This window comes from Bombina bombina, chromosome 12, assembly GCF_027579735.1.
Source record: "Bombina bombina isolate aBomBom1 chromosome 12, aBomBom1.pri, whole genome shotgun sequence".
In the NCBI taxonomy this organism is placed as follows: domain Eukaryota; kingdom Metazoa; phylum Chordata; class Amphibia; order Anura; family Bombinatoridae; genus Bombina; species Bombina bombina.
This window is the reverse complement of record NC_069510.1, coordinates 97,152,609-97,164,715: the sequence shown is the minus strand read 5'-3', so window position 1 is coordinate 97,164,715 and position 12,107 is coordinate 97,152,609. Positions and strand designations below refer to the sequence as shown.

Here is a 12,107-nt window from a genome sequence, read left to right as displayed (position 1 = left end):
TTATGACAACAGTGGATTTAAAGGACGCGTACCTTCATGTGCCATTCTCAGGAATCGTCTCAAGATTCTAAGGTTTGCCTTTCTGGACAAATGCTTCCAGTTCGTGGCTCTTCCTTTCGGGCTTGCCACAGCTCTTAGAGTTTTCACAAGGGCTCTGGGATCACTGTTGGCGGTGCTTCAGTTTCGGGGCATTGCAGTGGCGCTCTATCGGGACGACATCCTGGTCCAGGCACCATCCTTACAGCAAGTAAGATGTCACATAGACATGGTATCCTTCCCGCGATTTCACGGGTGGAAGGTAAATTTGGAAAAGACTTCCTCAGTCCCATTCACAAGGGTAACTTTCTGAGGAACCATAATAGATTCCATATCAATGTAGATTTTTCTGACAGAATGTCAGGAAATCAGAGTATCGATACTTGTCTAGTCATTCAATCCATTCCTCGACCTTCAGTGGCTCAATGCATGGAGGTATTCGGGCTGATGGTGGCGGCAATGGACATCATCCCGTTTGCTAGATTTCATCTCAGATCTCTGCATTTAAGCATTCTCTGGCAATGGATCAGAGATTATACAGTTTTGTCTCCTCGAGCAGGAGACACGGGATTCTCTTCAATGGTGTTGTCTCTGGATCATATATCCCAGGGAACCTGCTTTTGCAGACCATCTTGGGTGATTGTGACTACAGACGCCAGCCTTCTAGGGTGGGGAGCAGTCTGGGGCTCTCTAAGGGCTCAGGGGGTTTGGACTTAGCCAGAGTCTGTTCTTCTTATAAACATTCTGGAACTGAGAGCGATCGACGATGTTCGCCTGGCCTCAGTTAGCCTCGGTCCAGTTTTCCCAGGTTCTAGTCGAACAAAATAACGTCAGTGACTTTCATCAATCGTCAGGGAGGAAGTTCCTTGGCGATGATAGAGGGGTCAAAATTAATTCAGTGGGTGGTGGCCCATTCTTGCTGTCTGTCGGTGATCCAAATTTCAGGGGTGGACAACTGGGAGATGGATTTTTTGAGCAGGCAGATTTTTCATCCGGGGGAGTGGGAACTCCATCTGGAAGTGTTATCCGTTGGTTTTTCTTCCTTGGATAATTGCTCGAATCAAGCAGGAGAGGGCATCGGTGATCCTTTTAGCACCGGTTTAGTCTCGCAGGGTTTGGTATGCAAATCTGGTGGACATGTTATCTCTGCCACCTTGTAGACTTCCGTTGAGGAAGGACCTTCTAATCAAGGGCCCCTCCTTCTCTCAGATCTGGTTTCTTTGAAATTGTCTGCTTGGAGCCTGAATGCTTTATATTATCCAAGTGGGGTTTTTCTGACTAGGTCATTAAAACCATGATTCAGGCTCGTAAGCCTGTCACTAGAAGCATTTATCATAACTATCTCTATTGGTGTGAATCCATGGAATACTCATGGAGTAGAGTTGGGATTCCATAGAATTTTGTTTTTTTACTCCAAGAGGGTTTGGAGAAAGTTTTGTCGTCACGTTCCCTAAAGGGTCAAATTTGTCTTAATCTATTTTGTTACACTAACATCTGGCAGATGTCCCAGATGTACAATCATGTTGTCAGGCCTTGGGCGGGATCAGGCCTGTGTTCATACCAGTTACCCCTCCATAGAGTCTGAATTTAGTTCTCAAGGGGCTCCATTTGAGTTTAGGCTTTCCTTCGTAATTAAGTTGTTATCTTGGAAAGTTTCATTTCTTGTTGCCATTTCTTCTGCTCGGAGAGTGTCAGAGCTCTCAAGATTACAGTTGGAATTTCCTTATCTTATTTTCATTCAGATAAGGTAGTTTTTACATGCTAAATCAGGATTCTTCCTAAGGTTGTTCTGATCGGAACATTAATCAGGAGATTGTTGTTCCTTCCTTGTGTACTAATCCTTCTTCTCAGAAGGAAAGACTTCTGCACAATTTGGACGTGGTCTGTGCTTTAGTTTTACCTGCAGGCGACTAAGGACTGTCGCCAGTCTTATTCTTTGTTTGTGGTTTTCTCAGGCAAAAGCAAGGGTCAGAAGGCTACGGTTACTTCTTTTCTTTTTGGCTGTAGAGTATCATATGTTTTGCATATGAAGCTGCTGGACAACAGCCTCCCGAGAGAGTTACGGCTCATTTCGTTAGCAAGGCTGTAACTTGGTCCTCTCTTCACACTTTTTTCAAGGTTCTATAAATTTGTCTCTCTGTTTTTTTTTGGGAGAAAGGTTCTTCAAGCAGTGGTGTCTTCCGTTTAGGTTCCCTGTCTTGTCCCTCCCGTATCATCTGTGTACTCTAGCTTGGGTATTGAATCCCATTAGTAATTAAGATGATCCGTGGACTCATCGTGTCTTGAAAAAGAAAAGAAAATGTATGCTTACCTGATAAATGTATTTCTTTTTTGACACGATGAGTCCACGGCCCGCCCTATTTTTGTAGACAGGTTGTGGGTTTTGTAAACTTCAGACATCTCTGCACCTTGGCTTTTCCTTTCTCTTCCTAACTTCGGTCGAATGACTGGAGTGGAAGGGATGGGAGGAGCTATTTAACAGCTCTGCTGTGGTTCTTTTTGCCTCCTCCTGCTGACCAGGAGGTGAATATCCCATTAGTAATTAAGATGATCCGTGGACTCATCGTGTCAAAAAAGAAATACATTTATCAGGTAAGCATAAATTTTCTTTTTCCTCTCAGCAAGTAGCTTTTAACCCCTGACTATACATAGATTGTCTAGCAACTGTGATTGATGATGTACGTGGCGCAGTTATGTAGGTAACCTATAGCGGCACCCAGCAGGGCTAGATTAGTGTTTTATACATTTGTCTAGTGACTGTGATATATGATGTATTTGGTGCAGGTATGTACGTAACTTATAGCTGCATCGAGCAGGGCTAGATTAGTGTTTTATACATTTATCTAGTGACTTTGATATATGATGTACGTGGCGCAGGTATCTAGGTAACCTACAGCTGCACCGAGCAGGGCTAGACTAGTATTCTATACATTTATTGTCTATCTGTGACATATGATGTATTTGGTGCAGGTATGTAGGTAACATAGCTGCACCCAGCAGTTCTAGATTAGTATTCTGTACATTTGTTTAGTGACTGTGACATATGATGTATTTGGTGCAGGTATGTAGGTAACTTATAGCTGCACCCAGCAGGGCTAGATTAGTATTTTATACATTTGTCTAGTGACTGTGACATATGATGTATTTGGTGCAGGTATGTAGGTAACCTATAGCTGCACCCAGCAGGGCTAGATTAGTGTTCTATACATTTGTCTAGCGACTGTGATAGGATGTATTTGGTGCAGTTATGTAGGTAACCTATAGCTGCACCCAGCAGGGCTAGATTAGTGTTTTATACATATGTCTAGTGACTGTTATATGATGTATTTGGTGCAGGTATGTATGTAACCTATAGCTGCACCCAGCAGGGCTAGATTAGTGTTCTATACATTTGTCTAGCGACTGTGATATGATGTATTTGGTGCAGGTATGTATGTAACCTATAGCTGCACCCAGCTGGGCTAGATTAGTGTTTTATACATATGTCTAGTGACTGTTATATGATGTATTTGGTGCAGGTATGTATGTAACCTATAGCTGCACCCAGCTGGGCTAGATTAGTGTTTTATACATATGTCTAGTGACTGTTATATGATGTATTTGGTGCAGGTATATAGGTAACCTACAGCTGCACCCAGCAGGGCTAGATTAGTATTCTATACATTTGTCTAGCGACTGTGATATGATGTATTTGGTGCAGGTATGTATGTAACCTATAGCTGCACCCAGCAGGGCTAGATTAGTATTCTATACATTTGTCTAACTACTGATTTATGATGTACGTGGCGCAGGTATATAGGTAACCTACAGCTGCACCCAGCAGGGCTAGATTAGTGTTCTATACATTTGTCTAACTACTGATTTATGATGTACGTGGCGCAGGTATATAGGTAACCTACAGCTGCACCCAGCAGGGCTAGATTAGTGTTCTTTACATTTGTCTAGCGACTGATTTATGATGTACATGGCGCAGGTATGTATGTAACCTATAGCTGCACCCAGCAGGGCTAGATTAGTGTTCTATACATTTGTCTAGCGACTGATTTATGATGTACATGGCACAGGTATGTAGGTAACCTACAGCTGTACCCAGCAGGGCTAGATTAGTGTTCTATATATTTGTCTAGCGACTGATTTATGATGTACATGGCGCAGGTATGTAGGTAACCTACAGCTGTACCCAGCAGGGCTAGATTAGTGTTCTATACATTTTGTCTAGCGACTGATTTATGATGTACATGGCGCAGGTATATAGGTAACCTACAGCTGTACCCAGCAGGGCTAGACTAGTGTGAGGGTTATTGTGTTCATCAGCTGGATAGGGCTCTCTGGCTATTCTCCGGCTAAATCGTCCCTAACTCACTGCAGCCTCCTGAGGCGCCTGGTCACTCTCATCTCCAAACAAGCCACACTCATTGCATCTAACGAGGCCTTCAAGAAACAAGCAGAGAGCGCCAGTGATGCAGCCAGGAAGTACATGGAGGAAAATGACAAGCTGAAGAAGGTATGTGTGCACCTTGTTGTGGTCTGAGAAGCCCTGGTAGCCTCTGTACAGTAACAGTAAACACTTAAGCCCCTATATCTGGATACTGTATAACCCCTTTTACTTTAGGATATGAAAGCCCTTGGAGTGGAGGCGAGTGACCTGCCAGACACTACTGTAGAGGACAAGAAGAAACTTAAAGATGAAGTCCGCAAGCTCACGGAGGAGCTGGATTCCACCAAGAAAAGTGAGCAGTTTGTTTACTTGATACAGTGTAAAATGGGACCGGCAAATGTTGTGCGCTGTACAGAGATGACTTTCTTCAGCTCGCCCATGTGCAGTGTGATAATAAAGCTTGTTGTACAGTGTGTGACTGAATAGGCATGGGCTTGCAATACTTCATCTGTAGCTCTGACTACTGGGGGAAGGCAATGGGAATATCCTTTAGCTAGCAGAGGGCTTATTGTATTGTTTTATACACAATCAGTACTCCGTAATGTGCCATGTTCCCCAGTACTTACTATTTTCCTGTTACCCTTTAAAGGGACAAGAAACGCAAACATTTTAATTTATGATTCAGAAATAACTTACAATTTTAACCCCTTCATGATGGCCGCTGTATTCTGTAAGTCAGCCGCCACAAGGGCTTCCAGGGCTGTAGGAGTGCAGGTCTTTCCGATAGCAGCGAGGCATGCAGAAATAATACGGCCTTGCTACTGTGGCTTCTACAGCCCTGGAAGCCTTTGTGACGGACTTTGAAAAAGGACCAAAAAAAGTTTACGACCTTATACAAACTCTACTGCCATCTAGTGGCAACAATAATTCTTGCAAAACACGTGCACATTATCTCAATGACTGAGGTTTTCTCAGTTTCCATGCTGAAATGACACAAGAAATTTTGGCATTTTTTCTCACTATTGGTTTCACCTTAATTATCCGTTCTCTTGTTAAGTGCACCCATACACATAATACATTGTTTTTTAACAGACAAGTAATACCCATTCTATAAAATAACAAATAGTAATTTAATGCTAAAAATTGAGGGAGTAATGTATTGTTTGCAGTTTTCTTTATAATCGTTGCTACAAAACTAGTGTAGCTAAAGAAAAATACCGCCATTATCTTGTCCTGATTTTAGTAATTCACCATACGTCCGTTTCTAATTAATTTATAGCAAATACAGGCCAAATACTACAAAGATGGAATTATTGGTTTAATGTTAAAAATTGATATGGTTGTATTGTAAGCTAAATAACGGTCACCCAATTCTAAAATGCTACACAAAAATATATATTTGTACATAGAGGTATTTTGACACATTATGTTTAACCTTGTTATTGCCAAGGGCAGAAAATAAAATTTAGGGGTTAAAAAAAAAGCTGTTTTTTATTATTGATAAAAAAATTAAAATGCATTTTAAAAAATATATAAAAGCACTTTATTAAAATATTTTTTTTATTCACTGTATGTGTTAACTTCTGCAGAAGGGGAGGGGCCAAGACAAGCCATTGTTAAAGGGACACTGAATCCAAATTTTTTCTATCGTGATTCAGATAGAGCATGCAATTTTAAGCAACTTTCTAATTTACTCCTATTATCAAATTCTTTTCATTCTCTTGGTATCTTTATTTGAAATGCAAGAATGTAAGTTTAGATGCCGGCCCATTTTTGGTGAACACACTGTGTTGTTCTTGCTGATTGGTGGATAAATTTACCCACCAATAAACAAGTGCTTTCCATGGTTCTAAACCAAAAAATAGCTTAGCTGCCTTCTTTTTCAAATAAAGAAAGCAAGAGAACGAAGAAAAATTGACAATAGGAGTAAATTAGAAAGTTGTTTAAAATTGCATGCTCTATCCGAATCACAAAAGAAAAAATATAGGTTCAGTGCCACTTTAACATGATCACTGTGACTGGATGGCATGGGTTTACAGGAACACCCTGTCCTTGCGATCACTAGCTTGGGGTGTCCTCTTTGATATTATTTCTGCACTCCCTCACTCCTGAGGCATGCACAAATAGCGCGGTTGTGCCGACAGCTATGGACACACTTGCCTTACAAGGTACGGCGCTGGTCTTTAAAGGCTAAACAACCAGTGCTGTACCATTTACGCTGCTGGCAATTAAGCTATTAAAATGTTATACCTGAATAGTGAAATAAAATATTTGTTTCATGACCCTTTAAACCGGTGAATTAGTATTTACATTGTGTGCTTTGTGCTCTCTGGACGGTATGTCTGTCAGAGTTACAGCACCTGTGCACATATGGCTCTGTTTAGTGGATGCTTTATTTTCAGGGAGCAAGGAGCCAAGTTAGGATACAACACACTGCTGTTTATTTCCTTGCTGTTGGCGCACATCACACAGGGTTTGTTAGTATTTATACACAAGCAATGCTAGTAAATGAGCTGTCATTGCATGAACCTCAGCATGTTCTCTGCATCGACATGACCTCTAGTTCACTCCTGACATCTGCTACAGTTTTATACTTTGCTTATTTCTGGCCTGTACCTGGCTAATCTGTGGCAGTTTGTGTAGATATCTCCCAAGGTTAGTACTGAGGTCAGCTGACTCTCTTGTCCCGACAAACACAACTGATTTATTTCCTGTTTTATTGTTGCTCTCTAACCTCTCAGCTCGCTCCCTAATTTTCCTGCAGGTTTACAGAAGTCCCAGAGTGATGTAGTCGCCATCAAGAAGCAGTGCGAGGGTCTCACCACGGAGTATGACCGTCTGCTGGAGGAGCATTCCAGGCTACAGGTGAGCTTGTCAGATTAGGCAACACCTCTCCAGGGCAAGGAGCTACAGGTGATCTTGTCAGATTAGGCAACACCTCTCCAGGGCAAGGAGCTACAGGTGATCTTGTCAGATTAGGCAACACCTCTCCAGGGCAAGGATCTATAGGTGATCCTGTCAGATTAGGCAACACCTCTCCAGGTCAAGGATCTATAGGTGATCTTGTCAGATTAGCCGGCTACCTCACAAGGGCAAGGAGCAGTAGATGATCTTGTCAGATTAGCCAGCTACCTCACAAGGGCAAGGAGCTGTAGGTGAGCTTGTCACATTAGCCGGCTACCTCACAAGGGCAAGGAGCTGTAGGTGAGCTTGTCAGATTAGCCGGCTACCTCACAAGGGCAAGGAGCAGTAGGTGAGCTTGTCAGATTAGCCGGCTACCTCACAAGGGCAAGAAGCAGTAGGTGATCTTGTCAGATTAGCCGGCTACCTCACAAGGGCAAGGAGCAGTAGGTGATCTTGTCAGATTAGCCGGCTACCTCACAAGGGCAAGGAGCAGTAGGTGAGCTTGTCAGATTAGCTGGCTACCTCACAAGGGCAAGAAGCAGTAGGTGAGCTTGAGCTTGTCAGATTAGCCGGCTACCTCACAAGGGCAAGGAGCAGTAGGTGGATCTTGTCAGATTAGCCGGCTACCTCACAAGGGTAAGGAGCAGTAGGTGAGTTTGTCAGATTAGCCGGTTACCTCCCAAGGGCAAGGATCAGTAGGTTTTCTTGTCAGATTAGCCGGCTACCTCCCAAGGGCAAGGAGCAGTAGGTGATCTTGTCAGATTAGCCGGCTACCTCCCAAGGGCAAGGAGAGTAGGTGAGGTTGTCAGATTATCCGGCTACCTCACAAGGGCAAGGAGCTGTAGGTGAGCTTGTCAGATTAGCCGGCTACCTCACAAGGTCAAGGAGCAGTAGGTGAGCTTGTCAGATTAGCCGGCTACCTCACAAGGGCAAGGAGCAGTAGGTGAGCTTGTCAGATTAGCCGGTTACCTCACAAGGGCAAGGAGCAGTAGGTGAGCTTGTCAGATTAGCCGGCTACCTCCCAAGGGCAAGGAGCTGTAGGTGAGCTTGTCAGATTAGCCGGCTACCTCACAAGGTCAAGGAGCAGTAGGTGAGCTTGTCAGATTAGCCGGCTACCTCACAAGGGCAAGGAGCAGTAGGTGAGCTTGTCAGATTAGCCGGCTACCTCACAAGGGCAAGGAGCAGTAGGTGAGCTTGTCAGATTAGCCGGTTACCTCACAAGGGCAAGGAGCAGTAGGTGAGTTTGTCAGATTAGCCGGTTACCTCACAAGGGCAAGGAGCTGTAGGTGAGTTTGTCAGATTAGCCGGCTACCTCACAAGGGCAAGGAGCAGTAGGTGAGCTTGTCAGATTAGCCGGCTACCTTCCAAGGGCAAGGAGCTGTAGGTGAGCTTGTCAGATTAGCCGGCTACCTCCCAAGGGCAAGGAGCTGTAGGTGAGCTTGTCAGATTAGCCGGCTACCTCACAAGGGCAAGGAGCAGTAGGTGAGGTTGTCAGATTAGCCGGCTACCTCCCAAGGGCAAGGAGCTGTAGGTGAGCTTGTCAGATTAGCCGGCTACCTCACAAGGTCAAGGAGCAGTAGGTGAGCTTGTCAGATTAGCCGGCTACCTCACAAGGGCAAGGAGTAGTAGGTGAGCTTGTCAGATTAGCCGGCTACCTCACAAGGGCAAGGAGCAGTAGGTTAGCTTGTCAGATTAGCCGGCTACCTCCCAAGGGCAAGGAGCAGTAGGTGAGTTTGTCAGATTAGCCGGTTACCTCCCAAGGGCAAAGAACTGTAGGTGAGCTTGTCAGATTAGCCGGCTACCTCCCAAGGAGCTGTAGGTGAGCTTGTCAGATTAGCCGGTTACCTCCCAAGGGCAAGGAGCTGTAGGTGAGCTTGTCAGATTAGCCGGCTACCTCACAAGGGCAAGGAGCTGTAGGTGAGTTTGTCAGATTAGCCGGTTACCTCACAAGGGCAAGGAGCTGTAGGTGAGCTTGTCAGATTAGCCGGCTACTTCACAAGGGCAAGGAGCTGTAGGTGAGTTTGTCAGATTAGCCGGTTACCTCACAAGGGCAAGGAGCTGTAGGTGAGCTTGTCAGATTAGCCGGCTACCTCACAAGGGCAAGGAGCTGTAGGTGAGTTTGTCAGATTAGCCGGTTACCTCACAAGGGCAAGGAGCTGTAGGTGAGTTTATCAGATTAGCTGGCTACCTCCCAAGGGCAAGGAGCAGTAGGTGAGCTTGTCAGATTAGCCGGCTACCTCACAAGGGCAAGGAGCAGTAGGTGAGCTTGTCAGATTAGCCGGCTACTTCCCAATTTATCAGAATGTCTTTTGAGAACATGTATCCTACATATAAATTTGACCATCATGTGTAGGGCCACCTACTACATGTTGGAGTGAAGTGAATGACTGCGCACTATCCTGGGTGTGATTAGCCAAGCATACAGGTGTGTATTAGAGCGGACAGTCTGCACACATATGGCATTTGTGTATACTTCATGTGATTGGTGCGATGTATACAGAAGTAAATGTGAGTGTACACACCTAGTGAATGATTAGCTGCCCTGCATGTTTGCAAGTATATGATTGGCTGCTGTGCATGTGTATGAGTACATGATTGGCTGCCCTGCAGGTGTGCAAGTATATGATTGGCTGCTGTGCATGTGTATGAGTACATGATTGGCTGCTGTGCATGTGTGTGACAGCTGTATGGTGCTAGTCTTTAAAGGGATATGAAACACAATTTTTCTCTTGCAAGGTGTATCCAGTCCACGGATTCATCCTTTACTTGTGGGATATTCTCATTCCCTACAGGAAGTGGCAAAGAGAGCACACAGCAAAGCTGTCCATATAGCTCCCCCCTTAGCTCCACCCCCCAGTCATTCTCTTTGCCGGCTCTAAGCACTAGGGTCTCTCTACGGGAGGGTAAAGTGAATGTGGTGTTAGAATTGTAGTTTTATATCTTCAATCAAGAGTTTGTTATTTTTAAATGGTACCGGTTCATACTATTTACTCTCTAGCAGAAAAGTGATGAAGAATTCTGCTGAGAGGAAAATGATTTTAGCATGTTGTAACTAAAATCCACTGCTGTTCCCACACAGGACTGAGGAGTACCAGAAAACTTCAGTTGGGGGGAACAGTTTGCAGGCTTGACTGCAATGAGATATGTTCTGTCAATTTTTTCTAGACAAGACTGAGATAATGCTAGAAGACTGACAAGATCCCCATGTGGGGAGGGTAAGCTATGTTCTGAGACTTAGTATAGAATTGAATGCTTACATGACAGGGCTAAATAGGCTGGTTGACACTAATGCAGGGCAATCGATTATTTATTCAAGAAATATTCGTTGGTGACACTTTTCTTAAGCACTTTGGTGTTTTTACTGGGGTATTATCCACATGGCATAAATTTAGTCACTTAGAAGTGTTTTTTGTAGGCCTCATAACTCCGGAGTGGAGTGGGAGGGGCCTAATTTTGCGCCTCAGATGCGCATTTAGAATTGAAAGTTTGTTCATGCTGCTTCACATGGAGGGTCCAGCTGCTGATTGAGGGCCCAAAAGAAGCTTTATTCCCCCATTCTGATCCCTAAGGGCAGGTAGGGCCTCAGCTGTAAACTGTGGCAAGGTGCTGTAGTTAATTAACCGGTTGTTGGCTTTAGGCTGCTCCGGTTTGGGCATTAAGGGGTTAATCGTTCTGAAACTTGTGGTGCAATCATATTAAAGCCTTAGGTACATACTGTAAAAATTTCAAAAAGATTGGTGCATTTTTCACTGTTTTGTAAAATTGTGTGCTCTTTTTATTTCTTAAAGGCACAGTAACGTTTTTTCAAATTGTGTTTTTTATTTGATTAAAGTGTTTTCCAAGCTTGCTTGTGTATACTACTAGTCTGTTAAACATGTCTGACACTAAGGAAAATCCTTGTTCAATGTGTTTAGAAGCCATGGTGGAACCCCCTCTCGGAATGTGTCCCAATTGCACTAATACGTCTATACACTTTAAAGATCATATTGTTGCACTTAAAAGTGTGGCCCTAGATGATTCTCTGACTGAGGAGAATGAGGATAGTCCGTCTACCTCTCCCCATGTGTCACAACCAGTTACGCCCGCTCAAGCGATGCCTAGTACCTCTAGTGCGTCTGCCCCTATTACTTTGCAACAACTAGCGACAGTCATGCATAATTCCCTTGCGGCCTTTCTATCCAAACTGCCAGTTTTCCCTACAAAGCGCGATAGCTCTGTTTTAAGAACAGATGATGAGCAGTCTGAAGCTTTGGTAGCCTTATCTGATGTACCCTCACAACACTCCGATGTGGGGGTGAAGGATTTGATGTCTGAGGGAGAAATTTCCGACTCAGGAAAGATTGCTCGTCAGGCAGAGTCAGATTCATTAGCGTTTAAATTTAAACTGGAACACCTCCGCGTATTACTCAGGGAGGTATTAGCCACTCTGGATGATTGTGACCCTATGGTGGTCCCAGAGAAATTGTGTAAAATGGACAAGTACTTAGAGGTCCCTGTATACACTGATGCGTTTCCGATCCCCAAAAGGGTTGCGGATATTGTTACTAGGGAGTGGGATAGACCAGGTGTCCCTTTTTTCCCCTCCCTATTTTTAAGAAAATGTTCCCCATAACTGACCCCAGACGGGACTCGTGGCAGACGGTCCCTAAGGTAGAGGGGGCTGTTTCTTCACTTGCTAAGCGCACAACTATACCAATCGAAGACAGTTGTGCTTTTAAAGATCCTATGGATAAAAAGTTAGAAGGTTTACTTAAGAAAATTTTTGTTCAACAAGGTTTCCTTCTCCAAC

The 12,107-nt window shown here is 44.2% G+C and overlaps 1 protein-coding gene across 2 annotated transcripts in view; it reads left to right on the top strand.

Annotated features, from left to right (window-relative positions):
* Positions 1 to 12,107, top strand: part of BCAP31 (B cell receptor associated protein 31) — a 67,542-nt gene that overhangs the window by 19,572 nt on the left and 35,863 nt on the right. For both annotated transcript variants that reach the window (XM_053695940.1, XM_053695939.1), the window contains 3 exons: positions 4,405 to 4,540; positions 4,649 to 4,766; positions 7,179 to 7,279. In XM_053695940.1, coding sequence (XP_053551915.1) covers positions 4,405 to 4,540; positions 4,649 to 4,766; positions 7,179 to 7,279 — 355 coding nt within the window. The remainder of the gene's footprint in view (positions 1 to 4,404; positions 4,541 to 4,648; positions 4,767 to 7,178; positions 7,280 to 12,107) is intronic.